Genomic DNA, 19,100 nt, shown 5'->3' with positions numbered 1-19,100 from the left:
AGAAATGAGTCCAGGGGTTCCTGTCAAACTCCCTCCTGGGATTCAAAGCCCATTTCACCCCAAAGCTGGCTAGATCCATTCCCATTATGTCCTGCCCCAAGCACATATAATGAATAAAAGTTTCGCTCTCCATATCGTGTAAGACTCAGCTGACCGCTGGAATGGAATGAGTAGGGGAATGGTGGGTAGAATCAGCCCCAAGAAGGAGCAATCAACAATAACAACAAAGTCCTCTAATCTGCCTTACATGTCAATCTGGGACTCCAAAATGAACTGGCTATGCCAACACTACTTTCCATGATAAGAACTAAGGTGATTTAAGAAGTACGTAACATTAGTATCCAGAGGAATAACATGGGGACCTGGGTGGGCAGGCTGTGCCCTTCTAACTTGAGCTGATGCAGAAGCATGGGCATACAATCACTCAGCTATGAACTTTCAGCACAGGAGACATTAAGTGACAGGAGCTACTCAACTTCCTGCAAATATATTAAATAGGCCTTGTGTTAGATGGTTCTGCCCAACTGTAAGTTAATGTGAAATGCTTGAACACGTTAGGCAGTCTGGGCTAAGGTGTGACGTTCAGTAGGTTACATGCATTTTTAGTTTAAGCTGTTTTCAAATTATGATGATTTATTGGGATGTAACTCCATCATAAGTAGAGAAGCATCTGTACTGAGGAGCTAATAAAATTTACTGGAACAATCTTCCAACCCTCTGGATCCAGGAACTAACAAAATCCTGGGTTTAAGGCCTTTACCACTCCCAACATGAAACTGAGTGCCAGGAATAAACAGGGCCATTTCTTGATGGAGGCTAAAGAAATAAACACAATTCCTAGGTCCTTTTATGTTTTCCACAGGGTTTACATTTCCACATCAAGTCCAATGCTCTTTCAATTCAAGAGGCTCCTTCACCATTTCTTTGAATGTCTTATGTTATCCTCTTTGCAAAAACAGAAAAAAGCAGCAGTTTGTTCTGCATAGCACTGTGGGTAAGAAACTGACGGATGGAGGTCTGCCTTGAAACAAGAGAGACAAGAAGAGGCATCCACTTGACTTGGGGCAAGTAAGTTCCCATCCACCTCCTCTGGCCACTGTAGTTCCCTTTAGATGCTCTCATGGGTAATTATAATGCAGCAGTAATAACAGCTAACAAACTATAGGCCTGGTGCTGCTCTAAGCATTTAAAAAGCATTAATATATTTGATCTTCAAACAACCTCTTTGAAGGAAGCGTGATTACAGATAAGGAAACCGAGCTGGGGAGAGAATAAGTGGCCTATTCAAGGTCACACTGCTAAGTGGAAGAATCTGGATTCAAGTCCAGGAGGCAGACATCTTAAATATGCTTCTCTAAAGAGATGGAGAGATGAGCCGAATGAACTAAAGCCAGGTTCTTTATATTAAATGTTTTCTTTTTAACTGACAAAATTATCTGTATTTGTGATACATGGTGTGATGTTTTGAAATATGTATGTGTGTTAGAATGGCAAAAGCAGGCAAACCAACACATATTCTTTCATCTTCTTGTTTATTTTGTATGTGGAGTAAGAACATTAAAAACCCACCCTAAAAGAAAAAAATGCTAACAGAGATTTTCATGAATACAATGTTTTAAAACCATCAACCTATGGGCCAGGGAGAGGCTCAGCAGGCAATGGCACTGGCTGCCAAACCTGACAACTTGAGTTTGCTCCCTGGGTCCCATGCGCTAGGAGGAGAAAAGTTGTTCTCTCACCTTCCTTCAAGGTGAATAAGTTCTCACATCTATTCAACACAAATAAATAAGTAAATGCAAAAACAGCCTATTTTAAACCAACTGTGGTCACGACATTTTGCAATCATCTCTTGCATTTATTCTCTTGTTTAAATTAATATTTTATGTCCCTTGATCCTCATTCCCCCAGATGTCCCTGTCCCAGCTTCTAGTAACCACCATTCTACCTTGTGTGTCCATGGCCTTGACTCTGTAAGGTTTCACATATCAGTGAGATCGGATAGTGTTTGTCCCTCTATGCCTGGCTTCTTTCACTTAGCCAAACAGGTGCTATAGTCAGACAGATGTGGTTAATGAGGGAGATGAGCCAAGGGCTAAAGGTGTTCATGGTCCCATGAAGACATCTGCTCCAGAGGAAGGAGGCAGATTCTTTAAACCACAAGTTAATTTTTGCTAAGTGACAGTTCTTTGGGAGCTACCCCACCCAGGGAGGCCACTTCACATTCTCTTGGCAATGCCCTTTGCTACAACTATGCACTTGATCCTGTAAACTCAGTCATCCTGGGAACAAATCCCCACTGGTCTGTGTTGAAATCCCTGACTATGGATTCCAAGGGCCATTCCTGGTGTCTTCTCTATTATCCTGATAGTTGTCTTCTCACTCCAAAGCAACTATCATCCCCTTCTTCCCGAGCTCACACATCAACAGAAAGACCCCCTCCACATCCTGCTAGGCTGGCCTGAGGGTCTCCTTGTTCTTGGTTGCTCTGTGTGACTGGCTAAAGGCAAGAGTCAGAAGGTAACCAGAGGTGGGAAAGGGTGAGCTTGTTCTCTGGTGAGTTGTGGGATGGCAACAGACACAATTTCCCACTGGAGGGCAAAGCTCTCACTAGGCAGTCTTCACTCCTACACCATACCCTCTCCTCCCCCAGGCTTCCACCTTCTTCCCCTGGTCCCTGCAGTTGCAGGCTGAAAGCAGATCTTACCTGCAGCTGCCTGTGAGATGCTCTGCCATCTCTTACTGATTTTAATCATCTTGCTGTCCACCAGTTTATATGACCCACTTTAGAAAATTTTGCTCTTGTGTCCCACTAAATTGAATCATTTGTTCCCTGCCAGGAACCCCTACTAATGTGGCCCCATATTTATATCTTTAGCTCTCTTTTCCCCAGAATTCCAGACTCTTGGATCTACCTGCCTTTATGATGACTTCACGGCATGTTTAGGGCCAATCTTCCCATTCACTATGGCCCAAATAAAACTCATCAGTTGCTACCATGCCATCTTCCTCTAGGTTTCCTCATCACAGCAAGACATCATCATCACCATCACTTTCACTCTTCACTGCCTCCAGCCTAGGCCTCAGCCTTGACTCTTCCTCCTCCCTCACTTCTATGCAGTTCATGGGTGTACACTACAGGCCCCCCAGAGTGGTCCAAATGGGAACCACACACCTCCAGCACAAGCTGCCAGCATCTCCCTACACATTTGACAGTCTCTGGATATCTTGTCTCCTCTCCTGCTCCATCACAGGCAGGGAGATTGTTCTTTGAGAATATAGTTCTCATCACATCTCAACTGTATTCAAAGCATCAATATGTGTCATTCCATAACAAAGCCATTCTCTTTGTAAGTGTCCAAAGAACGAGATGCAGCCTTCCTCTGAGCTCTTCCCACTTCTGTCTTCTGGTACTCTCCTGGCCATGCTGCTTCATGTTGTCTAAATGCAATGCACTTCACACCATTATCTTCCTTCTCCATCTGATCTGCGCATAAAAGACTCCTTCCCTTCGTTTTTATTTCTGTTCAGATGCCACCAACTTGGAAGAGCAGTTTTCACTGACACTCAATTGAAATCCTTCCTTCTTTTATTTTTAATCTTTTAAGTACCCGAAATTCTCTCTTCTATAGAATATGAACCTCAGGACAGCAAATAGGCTCTCTGTAGCCTCCCAAACATTAATTAATGTGCAGATATTTGATAAATGGTAAATGAATAAATTTTAGAATGCTTCTCAATTTGGGGTAGTCTATGTTTTGAGAAGAAACCCTAGAGGTAAAGACTTTAATATAAAAGCAGACAACTTCTTTTAAGTTGGCAACTAATCTATTATTTTTAATTATGATTCAAATAAAGTATGTATCTGCTAAAGAAAGTGAAAGAGCCACTGGACTATGTTCCAGAGTTATTTAAAAAGGGGAATATTTAAGGACAGCAAAAATAATAATAATAATAATATGACCAAGTACCTATCTCAGAGTGACCTCTTAATGGGAGTAGACAGGTTCACTGCTCTCTGTCTAAGCCCGGCACCTCAAAGATTGTACGACACAGACTCCACTAACTTTTCTTATTGTGTGTTGTTTTGCTTTGTTTTTTCACAGCCACAGCTGTGGGTGGAAACCCAATAAAAGATCACCATAATCTATTTTCCATTTTTTACAAACTTTGTTTAGTTTCAGTCAAATTCCCAATGTCCTTTCTGTGGTTTTCTGCCCTCTTCATCTCTTTGAATTACCCTAACTGACATCAGTTTCTCTGACACATCACACACCATGGAAAATTACAGGCTGCAGTTGAAGCCAATGGTGTCAGCATGTATTTGTGAATACCATAAAGCACGGGAATGAGACATACTCCATTCCTTAATTGAGGTGATAATTTGTTTCCTGAACTGCCTGGTATTTGTGACATTCGTTGGTGAGAGATGCAGGAGGAAATAGAACTGCACTAACGGGAGCTCAGGTTGCATTTGCTGTCTGGGAGGTGTGCGTGATGTATGGTCAGCTGTGCTCCCAGCCTGCCATGCTTCCAGCTGAGGTCCTGCATGAAGTTTCCATGCCTTACATCTGGGGGAGGACAGAACTCCTCCAGAGTCCCAGGTGGTGGGGCTCACACAGACACCCCACTTTCCTTTCTCACCTGAACATCCATCTAAGGGTAGTCCTGATGAACTCCTGTCTCAGCGTATTTTTCTCCAGGAGACAGATAGAGATGTATCTCTCTCACATGGTTTAACAATGTCAATCATTCTCCAGTTTGCAGAAGTAAACTTATTGGGGAAATCAGTTAAAAAACAAAACCTCAAAACCCCCAGGGTTCTTTTCCCTGGAAGCTTTTAAAACTAGCAGTCTAAAAACCTTTCTAAAGCCCCACTTGCTAGAGTTGAGTGGGTAGAAAGAAAATCATAAGCTTGGCTTCATCATATATCGTTCTATATTAGCATATCAAGATTCTGCAAATACACCCTGTGATTTCTCACCAGCACTGTGACTTTGCCCAAGCTGGTCAACCAAGCCATGCTTTAGTTCCCTCCTAGACAACAAAAAGGAACAGTAAGGCCACAGGTGGCTGGGTGAGGTCATAAACACACAGAAACCCACAAGCACCAGAGCAGCAGTGGTGCAGAGTAGGCTCTCAGAAGGTGGTGCTGGCCTTTTAAAGACAAAGTCAGAGTTCGGAGCACTTCATAAGACTGACTTCTATTTCTGGGGTTCTTGAGGTTAGTATAATGACTAAAGCACACCTAGCATAGGCCTGACTCTGAGGGGAAACCCATTAGAAGGCAATTGGCATCCATAGAGCACTGAACACCCGCATAGTCAGTATTCACTTAAAATACATAACACAGTTGTTTAGCTGAGTAACCTTTCTGGCTTACTTATGTCGTATTTTCTGAAAGCAAAAGTTTCGAAGTTGGTGGAATAGAATCAAATATAACAACAGTCTATACTGATAGGCAAAACCCTATCATCCCCTAAGTTACTTAAACAAAAATAAAGACATTAATAAAAATTTTATGAAATTTTGAGACTGGTGCTTGTCTCATACTAGGCCCAATGAGGCTTCACAATTAAAGCTGACATCTAGGCGGTGGTGGTGCATGCCTTTAATCCCAGTACTTGGGAGGCAGAGCCTGGAGGATCTCTGTGAGTTCAAGGCCAGCCTGGTCTACAGAGTGAGATCTAGGACAGGCACCAAAGCTACACAGAGAAACCTTGTCTCGAAAAAACCAAAAAAACCAAAAAGCAAAAAACAATTGAAGCTGACAATTTTAGCCAGAGCTTAGAAAGTTGCAAACACAAATACGGGCAGTTTAATGTTCCATCTAAAATTAATCCAAACTGTTTGAAGTTCTACTTGGCACCTACAGCAGAAAATCTGGACATTTACCCAGATAGTATTAGGAAAATGACCTCAGACAAGGGACCAGAAGTCCTGTGACTTTCCTTCAGAACAGGCAAGGATCAGGATGACTTGAAGTCACTTTTGCTTTCTGGGCCTCAGTTTCCTTCCTTGTAAGATGAAGGAGAAGATAAGTAGGTTTCCTGATCTAAAATTTGAGTATTCTGACTCAAAGATAGGGAACTGACTGTGGGAAAAGCTGCCCAAGGAAGCAAGGACACTAGTTCTGGAGTTAGAGTCTTAGACATACAGGACATGCAGGTCTCAGCAGATCAAGGTGTCTGGCTGGACCAGAAAGGAAGGCAGATAAAAAGAAACTCTTACCTTTTAACTTCTTTGGCATCACTTGCGATGAAAAATCCTAAAGTACCTTCTTGGATCTTAAGGTGGTTCCCAGGGTTAATTAATATTCTGCTCAGTGAACAGAAACAAACAAAGAAGACACAAGTATGAGCTCAAGTTCAGGATAAAACCTTGACGGCAACACTACCCTCTTGTTTAGATAGGGGCCCCACTACTAATGCTTGTCCTTAGATTTTCCCCTTAGAGCCTGGTATTCACTGCTCCACACATCTAGTTCAATCAAGCCATCATTTAGCTCCAGGGGGTACACTTCAAGTCAGGGAAATCAAAAATGTGGGTCTTAGGGTCTGAGTTTGCTTAACGGAGCTGCTTAGCTGCTCCCAGAGGCACCCGACTGGAAGCACATCAAAACTGATTTTGATGGTCAATGTTGAAACATAGTTAGCCTAATGAAGCTCTATGTAATACCCATCCTCTTTTAGGTGATATAGCATTAATGGGACCCCTATATGTATACAGAAACATACATATATACATACCACATATTTCCATGGGGAATGGTACAAGACACCTATAATATATTTAATGCAGCATGAAATTGCACATCTTTGGAACTTTGATAAGGACATGGAAGTAGATTCCATGAAGAACCTGATCTACACAGTGATAAAGAAAGCTATTATCTGTCGGATATACCCAATGATTCTAATCTACTTTTGATAAAAATGGATGGGTTGTGTGAATAAGATGTAAACATAGCATTCCTGCATGGCCTTACAAGTGCTAGAAATAGATAGTAGACCAAGTTATGTTTGGGATGGCAGTAGAGATAAATGGATCCTGATCTAATAAATGGGAGAAACAAACAAGTATCTGCAGATCAAAAGCAGAATACCATGCTGTCCTATGCAGAAATAGTGATGAGCCCTTGAGCTGAACAGGTGCAGAATTTAGCAACTTGGGATGAAGCACAAGCCAATGAAAATATTATTTGATCTGAAAAGCTGGTGATTAAGGTAAGAGACATTTGGGCTCAGGCTAAAGGAAGCCCCCAGCTGCCCAAAACAAAATGGGGGAGGATAGAAATTAATACATGATCTTTGTCTAGAGGTAAGACCATTCCAGGAAAAAAAAAAAACAAAAACAAAAACCAGTATTGTCAAAGGAGTCCTCTGTCTGTAGTAAAACAGGGAGGGACCAAGCAAACTTCTGCTTGCTCTGTTGGGAGAACTCTGATCAGACCATCACTGAAGAGGTTACTGTTTCTAGCCGCAAGAGCATCCACCATTACCCATAACCAGACCTGACAGCAGAAAGCAGGGCTTGTGCTATTGCTGCTATCAACACTAAATGATAACAGAGAGTGGAGAGGTGACTGCTCTGCCCCAGAACCACCAGCAGCAATGAGGTTTCCTCCCACGTCAGAAATCAGCCGTCCACACTAATGGGCCAGCAGTTCGCACTAAGGACACACTGCTAAAGGCAGAGGTTTTATAAAGAGATCTTATAATTACCCCTCTGCCAACTCTCCCACTCATATCCCAAGCCCTCTGATTTAGCACAATCGTGAAGCAAAGGGGTCAGGGATTATACAGATTTTTTTCAGATAAATAAATGTAAAAATTTATGTGTTTGTGTTCGTCAAGATGCATGAGAAACTATACAGTTTATATCGATTTCCTTTTTAAAATCCATTAAGTAAGGCACTTTAGGATCACAGGGTTCTAGATTTTGTACTTTTGTCTCGTTTTCCTGAAAGACAGTTCCTATGTGACTGCCTCTGCAATCAGAAATTGGGTCCTTATTCTAGCATTGAAGTGATAATTTTGGATAAATTCCTAAACCTCCCAGGAACTCAATGCTTTTCCCTATGAGAGGAGTGTTAGCACTAACAATAGCCTTTTGTCAAAGAACTAAGTAAGATAATGCCTAAACAGCTTGATACTTTTTATTGATGGTTATTGATATCATTTTATTCTTGCAAAAATGTCCAAGAATATTCCATTTCATCAGAGGTCTCCTGGTTCAAGGGATTGGAATACTGTGCTTCTTATCAAAAATATCCTCTGAGATGAAGTTATAGGATTAAAAAAATTATACATGACAGAATAATTCATGAATTCATCTATTAAATTCCCACCCACTTCTGGAGCCTTAAAAGTAAATTCCTAAAAATTTGGGAAGTCTCTCTCTGTTTTGACAAGAATTCACATAAGAATAGAAGAAGGGCTCCCGAGTTGGGTGGACGGGTGGCGTCCTGTCATGATTTGAACAACAGAATATGAAAGGTAAAATTGGACACACATTTTCTTGGTGGCACACATGCCCAGAGACCTGTATTTTCTTCCCTCATGCTTTGTACCACATGACCTGTCCCCCAGCAATCCAGCCCACTGTATCATCGTGAAATGTGAGGATCTCGAGGTTTCTATCCAGAGAGGCTTTTCATTTCCTCTGGTCTTTATCTGCACTGAACAAGAATTGGCCTGCAGTGAAATCAGGGATGGGCAATCTAGAGAATGCAGGTCAAGGTAATTTACCGCAGGCTTCAAGCATCTTTTAATCAAGTCAGTGTGCTCGAGAGGAGAGGCTGGATGCTGGTGGAGGTCACCCTGGTGTTCAAGTCTCAGGTTCCCTAGGTATCAGTGTTAGTAAAATACTTAAGTGCATGTGTCAGCCCTAACCATTGTGTCCTGGCTTTGGAGGCAGCAAAGTGTCACCCTCCTAATCTATAAAATGCAATGTATATTCCCTGGTTGACAATGTTCCTAAGAGAATAAAGGCATACAGTCTATGCATTAAGGACACATTATGTCCTTAACCTTTGGTTTCTATAAATATAATCAAGGTGATTAAAAAAGTCAGAGTAAACAAGACCTCACACCTCCACTGGCCTGCTCTCCATTTTGTCTTCAATGCTAACTGAACCCTTGTGAAGGTGCGGTCTCTGCAACATCTAGAAATAGGCTACTACAGATTCACTTTGGGGTACACAGAGTTATTCCCATTCCTTGAGTTTTAGGTGATATGATAAGTGATATGCAAGAGATACACAGAATCTCATTGTCCCCAGAGTTCTTGGGATACCAAAATGTCCTCATGTGCTCTGTGGACAGGAAGATTAAAATTATATCCATATGAAGCATGAGACAGGTATAAAGTTTAGGCTAAGACAGGATGGGGGGGGGAGGGGCTGGATGAGGAATTCAAAAGAATGAGCCCAGCCAGCCAAGGAAAAAAATGAAATATGCAGTCTATAAGCACAAGGTGCTCTGTGCCATAATGTTTATGTTGAGTTCTAAGGGTGTTGAAAAACAGGCCCACAACATACGGCATTTCTTGTGTGACCTGTGAGTTTCAAATACTCTTTGGAGAAAAAAATTCTTGATTTTAGTATTTCAGCTGTCATATCTGTTAGCTGCATTTCAAATCTAGAACATTTAAATAAAATGTTAGCCCTCCTTTTCTTGGAAAAGTAAAATAAGTAAGAATTCTAGGCAGGAATAACTTTGTCCTCTACCTACAAAATGCCTTCTAGACTTAGAATTTGCTATTGACCTACTGGGAACATGTTAATTTTTTTTTTCAAATATCTCTGATCTTTTTAGGAGACTATTCAATGTCAAGTTTGTTTTGTTCTTATGGCTGCCAAAAGTCCTCCTCCCCAAGCACCACTTTTAATCAGTTCTCTGGTTCCAACTTTGTCAAAGTCATAAGCTTATCAGACATAAAACTCAAGATGTGTCATGTAGAAAAATCAAGGAAATCTCCAAGAGAAGTCTCCTATTGAGAGAGGCTCCTCTTCCTGTATATCCATTAGCAGAATTCCAACAAGGACATCTTGGCAGGAGGAGACATTTCCTCATTTCAAGGAAGATATAAATTATCCTCTTTTTACCATGACCTTGCTGATTTTAATTGAAAACGCCTAGTGACAGCTGGCAGTACAGGGCTTGTATGGTCCCATCTCCAAGGATTCTCACTCATTGCCGTTCCTAGTTCCGAAGTGATGCTTATTCTTTATCTACTTACCCTCCAGAAGAGCAAAACACACACTTTCTGTAGGGGACCACTGCTGATTAGAAAACAGAGAAACAAGATTTCTGTATTTACTTCTGAGTTTTTCTTAGCAGTCCTACATGCTGTAGGCACTTTCTAGCTCTATAGAATGAATGAGAAGCCTGCATCATAGTCACTGGCCTCGGTTCTCAAAGTTTTCTCTTTTTCTCTCCAATAAATGAAAGCAGCAACTACTTCAATTCCCATCAGTCAGCCTGATCAAACGAGTGACCACAAATCTTCTTGTAGACTGGCCACCAAGCTAATGAGTTCCCAGAGGCATTAAGTATAAATATGCAAATATGTAAACCGTCACTGAGGCAGATGGAGCAGGTGGTTTCAATACTGAAAGCACAACTTGCTTAGAATTGAAATCCATGTTTCTGATTGCAGAACACATCCACATGGAATGAGCTCTACCCAACAGGGCATGTCTGTTTCAGGGCCCTATGGGAGATTTTACATTGAGTTTTGTTTTATTGATCATCTTATGCTTGAACTAGGGGCAGGTTGAAAAAAATCAGGACTGGGTAGAGAGAAATATTCTTTTTCTCCTCTCTAATATTTAAGGTACAACAGCTGACGAACAATTAGCAATCCTTCCCTCAATCCTCATAAACCTTACCTTTGTTTGGAGAAATGGTCAATGATTGATAATTCAACTGAAACAGATAACTTAAGGGAGACTTTCATCCATTATGGACAAATAGAACAGGTGTGTGTGTGTGTGTGTGTGTGTGTGTGTGTGTGTGTGTGTGTGTGGTTTCATTTCCACCCACCCCCTGTGAGGCATCGTGTACCATTCCCCAAGCAATTGAGAAAATATCACAACTTCTGTGAGGGTCGAGTTTATACTTGAAAGCACTATAATCATAGTAGTGTCTAGCAAGCTAATGGGACTTCATTAAAGAGAGTAAGCAAGTCAGAACCACTGAGGAGCTCAGGTCATGCTATTCCCAGATGACTCACACCACTGGGAAGAGGTCTCTCTGATCACTCAAGTGCATATACAATTACTATCAGCAGGAACTTGATCTGAACCAATTTATGTCCCCTCTCAGGAAGTTCAACTGCACTGCAGTTTGTTGTGTTATGATATATCTTAGAAAAAAAACTCAAGTCTCAAACCTCATCACTTTTCTGGAACTTTCCATTTCTTCTGGGCTTTACAATAAGTGCTGTTGGAGTCCCACACAACTAGACACGTGCATTTACATTAGAATATGTGGAGAAGACACAGTTGTGTAGTCCATGCTTCCATAATGCATAGGCCTAGTTCACTTACATACAGAGACACCATAATCAAGGTTGCTCCCAGTTGGCCAGACTCAAATGACCATCATCATGGTCCTCAACAATATTGGCCAGATCTGATTTAGCCTGAGTCCACATGGATAATCTTCAGAGTAAAATTTCAATATATTATAAAAAAGGCGAGCTACATGGGAGAGGATAGAGAGAGTGGATCTAGGAAGGATTACACTGGATATGTGGTCCTGGGAGCAAGCCATACTCTCTGGTACACTTTAAGACAAGTCATGCCTACATCACAACATGCCTTCACCACAAAGTAAAAGAACCCAAGGCCAAAAGCCAACAGCAGAGGTGCAACCACTGTGGACCTTGGAAGATGCATAGTGTTGCAATAACTTCTCGCAGTTGGATCATATCAATAATACCAAACTGACAGGAAGCCACCTCTCTATAGTCACATCTACTCAAAAAAAAAATCACAGAAGAGCTGACGTTGGAAAGAGTCTCAGACAACACAAACACAAGTATAAACACAAACACAAGACACTGACTACACCCATAGAGAGAAACATGAACAGGCTGGCATCATGGTAGTCTCTTTTCAACAGTACTGTCTTAGAGAGTGAGTTATGGAAAAATTATGCTGGAACATGGAACAACAACAAAACAATCACCCCCAAACCCAAATAATTAAAAAATGCCATCGAGGATAACTTAGTCATGCTCCATGCAACACAAAACAGCAGCAAAACAGGATGAAGTGATGTGGGGAACGCTGAGATATTTCCTAGTAAGAAATGTGCCCAAACACACAAGGAGAAAAGAAAGCCATGAGTTTCTACAGTGCCTATTGTAGAACACAAATGTGACAGCTAGGCAGTCCGGTATCAGCATTTGAAGTCTCTACAAGAGCACTGCTCAAGAAATTAGACAATCAAAATGAAATCAGCTCAAACAAGTACGAGGAGAGGGAGAGGCGCAAGGGCTTGGTCTCTGTTTTGTGGATAAAGGACAGAAACTCTGATCTACAAAGTGGAAACTCGACAGAGGGGCGAGGAGGTCACTGGGAATGTGGATGTGGGATGAAGACAAAATGGTGCCCCCATCTGATGGACACCAGGACAACATCAGGACGATACAGAAACAGACACAGAGGGCTGGAGAGAAATGTTCTCCATTTCAACTTTAATATGATTTGTTCCCATCATTTGTGCTTTGATTGAAGACAGGATTATGCCTTTCCATTGACTTATTTATTTATTTATTTATTTATTTATTTATTTATTTATTTATTTTCCTGCAAAGAAGTTAGTGCATCAACCAAAAGGATCAACAAATCAAACAAGGAGAGCAGCAGGCTACTTTTATGTATTCTAGTTGGAGATGGGTGATATATATATATGTGTATATGTATAGATATACTATATATATATACTAGACAAGGGAATGAGATTATATATCCACATATATAATCTCTCTTCTTGAATTCTTGGCAAATGGTTAGTCCTGTGGTTAGGAGTGAAGACAGAGGGTGGAGGTTGGAAGGAAAGTTAACGAAGAATGCATACCGCTTTCGGCTTCTGCAAAAACGACAAGAAAAGAATTGCAAATCAAACAATTTGATAATAAACTGACTGACACCAGGAGGAAGGGAGGAATAAAACCTTTGTTTCAAATCATTTGAAGGATGCGTGTGAAAACAAGGTTTATCAGCCAAGCATGAGAACAGTGTCATGGGTGGAGCCAGCAACAGAGAACGTCCTGAAACACAGGTCAGAGGTCGGAAGGTGGGAAGGAGAAGCGGCTTCTGCAGATTTCCATACCTGGTCCATTACAACATGTGAGAGCATGAGGAGCAGGCCTCTCACAAGTACATATATATATATATGTATATATAAAAAGATGTTTGGTTGGGTACATCCTGTCTTCTTGGGGTATGATCCACATTCCCTCCAGCACACCTTTTTTCCACAAGCACTCACGTGCTTCCACACTGAGACCAAGCCACATTGAGGATTAATGCTGGCAACTGCACACAGAAAGCCAATACAAAGCCAAACAAGTTCTTCTTCTTCTTTTTTTTTTTCCCTTTTCTGGGGGAACTGGGAGGAAAAACGAAATCCACAACCTATATCTCTCGACATTGGCTTTGTTGAAAACAGCTCTGTTTTATGAATCAGTGAGGGGGCCTATCAAAGAGAAGGCTGTGTCTTCATGGGACCTGGAATCTGTTTCCGTAGAACAGTGCCTGGACCCTAGTGGCACCCTCTCTTTCCCTGTGACCAAGGGTGATTAGGGGGAGCTGAGTGGCTGATGCTCATCGCTTGGTGCAGTCCTCTCCTGCTATGAGATCATTCCAGAAGGGTCAGAAAACACTCTTTAGCATCAGCAGCACTTACATGCTGACATTTTTCTTTCTTTTATTTATTTATGTTTTGAGAGAGGGACAAAAGTGATAAAGAAAGAACACTCCTATCCACAAAGGTATACTGACTTGACATCACAAAGATTACTGTTCACAAACCCACCCTATCCACCCCCCAAAACAAGGACTCACAGTCCCTCCTCCACACATGTGGATGCCAGTAAGGCTATTATAAATGGGAGCAAATAGTAGCCCTAGAAAATCCCACTTTAACTGTTGAAAGACAAATGGCCACGGCTCTCTTGGGCTCAAATAATACTTTTAATAGTCTTTCCTTTGCCAACATGGAGAAGAAAAATGTATCCTTCCATACACAGTTTTTAAATTGCTACCACTGTGTTCTACAAATGGCCACCAAATCTACCATTTTCTGGTTGATTTGGATGTTCAAAGTAACTCAGCATTGGATCAGATTGGCTGTGGACAATCTGACCTGACACGTTAAAGGGAGGGACAACAGAGGATCCACTTGCTTGTGATCCAGTGTTTGTCTTGTTTTTGCCACAGACACATACTTGGAAATAGGCATATTTGTGTGTGTGTGTGTATGCGCATGCACGTGTGCGCATGCACACGGTCATTTATCAAGATCCTGAAAACTCCTTGAATGATGCTACTAGACCTCTGCAAGTGTTGCCTTACATTCTGTTTAGTTATGAAAATATGAGTTGGGGCAGGCTGCCCTCTGCCCTTGTGAACATTTTAGGAGCAAAGGCCTCACTGGAGCAGGGGCAGCATCTGGAAATATCATTTCAGAGAACAAAAGCCAGACTGTCTTTTAATCAGCTATCTTTCTTCCAAAACTATGACTAAGAATTTCAGGTCCAAGATCATCTATGTCATCTAAGGCACCTAGGGCCTAGGAACCCCCACCCACTACCACCACCAGATTCTGGTTCACATAATGCAGCCAGCAACCAGCAGTAAGGTCATGTATCGACTGGGGTGTTATCTATTTCAACCAGACCCCGGGCCTCCTTGGTCTGCTCTGCACATCATTAAGTGAAAAATAAATAAATAATGAGAGCTCCTGCCTCAGAGCTCTCCTCTCCTGGCTAATTTACATGAGGCTGATCTTCTGCCACCTGGATGTCAGCTGCAGAGGGAGAAACGCATATGGTACACAATAGGCTGCTGGCAAATGGGCCATTGAGAGAGCTGGCACCTCCCCTCACGGCTCTACCACAGGCTGCGGTAAGGAAGGCCTGAGGCCACCTGCTTTTTGCTTACAGCAGTAAAAGGGACTTCAAGAGAGGGTCTGTTCCTGCTTTCTTGTGCAGAAGGGATAGCATAGTGGGTGGAGCTCCAGGGGACTGCTGCTCTCTCCTGTCGATCAGGGAAACCTCTGGGTGCCCACTGGGGCCTGGGATGACAGGCTGGTCTGGAATGGAAGCTGCAGTGTCTTAAAATGTATTGCGGGATCTAAGAGGTGCTGCAATGGGTTCCAAGTAAATAAACCATAAAACGAGAAGGGGGAAGCGGACAGACCCTTCCCAGGATGCACAGTTCCAACGCGAGTGTCAACTTACCGGCTCTCCCGGTTGGCAGACTTGTACTCAATGGCTATCATCAGGAGCTTAAGCTTCACAAAGCACAGCCTGCAACGAGACAGAGAGGCCTCCCAGTCAATGCTGGTGTATAGCAGAGTCTCATTACAAACGCCTCACGGACTTCCGGTCCCCTAATAACGCGGTCATTATCCAGAGGACCCTCAGTCTACCCCCAGGTGCCAAAAGCAGGGCTAGTAAAGTGACACCTCCCCCATCTTCCCCGTTAAAGCTGATTTCCCGCAAGTGATAAGGTACTGGATGTTCAAAGTGCAAATTGGGTTCTGGTCTGGCTGTCTAGACACAGACCCCAAGCAGAGATTTGTGCCTGGGGATTTAGAGCAGCCAGATTCATTAGTTCCTCAGCCGGGTAGTAAAATGTTAACTGCAGGGGGAGGGAGAGACCTGGAGCAGTGTGACCTGTTATTTGGTTTCCATTTTGGTCTTTTGTACAAATGGCTCATGTTGTTGTTCAGAGCAGCCCCCCGTGTGCACGGAATGATGGCAATAACACTTAGCCTCCATCTAAGTGCCCAGCACACGACTACAGCTTGGTCACTCCTGGCTCCATCCGAGCTGTCTTGCGTCCTCTGCCCGGGGCTCTGGGCTGCAGACCAGACTGCTCTCCGTTGGCTTGTTCCTGCCTCCCCACCTTCATTCTTATACCCCCTCTGTACCCCAATATCTTCTTCTCTTCTCTTCCAAACCATCTTCCGAGCCCAAGTCCAATCTCACCCCCAGGTCCAAGTAATATTCTAGCTATTGCTCTCCTCACAGATTTTATTTTCAAAACCTTTCTGGCACCTTGACTGTATACATGCTGTTTAGCTCCTAGCTAAGTTTACCCTGGCAGTGGCTGCTTCTCATAGTTTTGTGTCTCTGAACACTCTCTCCTTGGCTACAGAAAAGTCCTCAAGGTGTTTGGAATCCCCCCTACAGTGCACAGTGAATGGGGGGAACACGGAGGACCTCCATAAAGAGATGAATCCTACTCATTGTGTCTCACCTCAAAACAAACAAACAAACAAACAAATAAATAAATAAATAAATAAATAAAAAGTGGTGTCCCAACATGCTCATATAAACAGAGATCCAAGGTGGTGCTAGTGATGTGGAGTAGAAATCCAAAGGCAAAAGCTAAATGAAGAACAGGCAGTAGGGTGTAGGGTTGCTGAATCCAAACCAAATTCTGAAAACTGTTTTAAGAGGTTGAGAGTCACAAAGAATAAGATATAAACCTGAAAATAATATGGTACAATTTAGATTAAGATGGGCATTGACTTTAATGAGATAAGAGCTCACAGGAAGAAAAAAACGGAACCATTTGTATTATTCATCACAAGTTTCCACAATAAGCATTATCATATATTTAGGTGATATTCAATAATGGAACATTACTCAAGTGATCATGAAAAATGAACCCTGGTTCGTTAGTTTCAGCATTGTAAAGGGGATGAGGTTCAAGGTCAAAGGGTAAGGCCTTCCTTGGTGGCTCTCCTTATTGCTCACCATCTTCCTCTATGGGAGAGACTACCCCTCTGTTGATACCCCTGTTTGACGGTTGGTAAAGCTAAGACCCAGACACCTACACAACCCACGCAGTGGTTAAGCATTAGGCCTCTGGCTGACCAGGAGGGAGATACATCTTCCCCTCCAGTGTGTTTTGAATTGAGAAGGAACAATTCTAAGCCAATACACAAGTGAATCAATAACAAATTTCTAGATCTTGACAACTCTTATGTAGAAATAAAACAACTTGTAAGGATAAAGAGTGACTGGAAAACGGGTGTGTCAATTTGTCATGGTACAAGAGGACCACCCTGAAGATTCAGAGATCACTGGAGAGCAGGAAATGGGAATGAGAGGGTGTAAAGAAAGGGATTTCTAGGGGGGTAGAAATGGAAAGAACAAAAGTCTGGAGTCAACAAAAAGGTATAACTGTTTGAGAGCCAGACATAGAGCCTGCAAAGCTGGCACTAAAAGCAAGTAAAGACAAGCCATGAGTGGGTTGGACAACAGAGGGATGAAAGGTCATGAGGACTCTGCTTGCCCCGACAAGGCACATGCTGCTTATTCTAAGTGAATAAGAGATGTGGAGCTGAGTTGACTTTGTGTGTGGATACATGTGTGTGAGGGGGTGCATGTGCACACTGTGGAAGCCAAAAGTCTACCTTGAGTATTGCTCCTCAGACATCGATTTTTGAGACAGATCCCTTACTGGGAGATGGAGATCACCAATTCTGCCTGGCTGTCTGGCTGGTGACCTTCAAGGATCTTCATGGCTTACTCCCCAGCCCTAGGATTACAAATGCATATGACCACACCTGCTCTTTACATGGATGCTGGGCACTGAACTCAAGTCCTCACTGTCCTTGTATGTGCACTTTACCAACTAAACCATCTCCTCAGCTCCTGTAGTTCGTTTTCAATGATGAGATGACTTAATAAGATAGGCTAGGTATAGAGATGTGTGGCTTGCAAGGAAGGTGCTGGTGCATGGTGAGGGCCTCACATTCTCTTTAGAGAATGAGATCACTTGCCTTTTGTTGCATGGAAGGTCCTGGTTCCTCAGTACTACCTTCCACAGACAGTCAGATTTCAAAGGAACACTTCCGTACAAGAGTATCTGGGCTCTCCCTATGATTTGAAAGCTTTCTGTTTCCTGTCAGCAGTCTAATGACTTGGACTTTGAGGTGATTGTGTAGATCAATTCTGAAACACCAACCCAAGTACTGCCAACTCTAGTGGGGAAAATTTTCTTAGTTTATGTTCCACAGCATGCAATTAACTCCTTGTGCTGCTGATCTTTCTGGAGTTTAAATTTTTTTTTAATATTATGTAACTAATGTGTTGTTTGTTGAAGCAAATTACTGGGTTAAGCACATACTATTGAATGTAAATAGTAGCCAATAAATCTGATCTCAGCAGGGATCATGCAAAATTAATTTGCGGATGACCTGTGGACAACTGTCATTTATGATTCTCTAGTTTGTGGGATCAAAGATCTTATTTGCTTGTGTGGATTTAAGCCTACTGGTGGGAAGGAAAGGGTAGTTCCTAGTAAGTGTGCATTTAATTGCCTCGTGACATTTTGACTAGGATCAAATGTGGTAAGGGTTCTTAAGTGTTCCTTTTTAATTGCTACAGTGCCATTTGCCAGCTAGATATAAGAAGCAAGGATCTTCCTCATGAAAGAAGGTCAATCTATCCGATCTAGTCAGTCTTGTGCACTGAGTTATACATAGTTATGAGGTGCTATATGGGTGCTGGGAATTGAACCCAGTTCTTCTAGAAGATCAGCCATCTCTCCAGCCCCTCATACTTGTCTTATACAGAAGATAAACTGAAGTCCAAATAGGGCAAATCCACAAGCTCAAGGTCAAATGGCTTTTTCATAAAAAATAAGTCGAGAATGTCTCCATATAACGTGTGCTGCTGCTCCTCTCAGGATGGAGAAAACCCAGTGAAGTCCAACATGCAGCTGACCCATGCTGCTTGACCAACACCGTATTCCTTCAAAAAGTGGACATAGACACCAACGTGTAATTTCATATCACACTGGAGCCATCAAAGGGTACACCTTCTCCAATGTCCCACAGTGCCCACCT

At 42.4% G+C, this 19,100-nt stretch overlaps 1 protein-coding gene across 23 annotated transcripts in view; it reads right to left on the bottom strand.

Annotated features, from left to right (window-relative positions):
* Positions 1-19,100, bottom strand: part of Kcnma1 (potassium calcium-activated channel subfamily M alpha 1) — a 710,535-nt gene that overhangs the window by 130,450 nt on the left and 560,985 nt on the right. For 22 of the 23 annotated variants that reach the window (XM_076544646.1, XM_076544629.1, XM_076544630.1 and 19 more), the window contains exons 16-17: positions 15,475-15,543; positions 6,229-6,315 (exon numbers count right to left, since the gene is read on the bottom strand). In XM_076544646.1, the coding sequence (XP_076400761.1) occupies positions 6,229-6,315; positions 15,475-15,543 (156 nt within the window). Of the gene's footprint in view, positions 1-6,228; positions 6,316-12,784; positions 13,101-15,474; positions 15,544-19,100 lie in introns of those variants that run through there. The other variant, XM_076544645.1, reaches the window with a different exon arrangement.

The sequence above is a fragment of the Peromyscus maniculatus genome, chromosome 9 (assembly GCF_049852395.1).
Source record: "Peromyscus maniculatus bairdii isolate BWxNUB_F1_BW_parent chromosome 9, HU_Pman_BW_mat_3.1, whole genome shotgun sequence".
In the NCBI taxonomy this organism is placed as follows: domain Eukaryota; kingdom Metazoa; phylum Chordata; class Mammalia; order Rodentia; family Cricetidae; genus Peromyscus; species Peromyscus maniculatus.
This window is presented reverse-complemented; position numbering and strand designations above follow the sequence as displayed.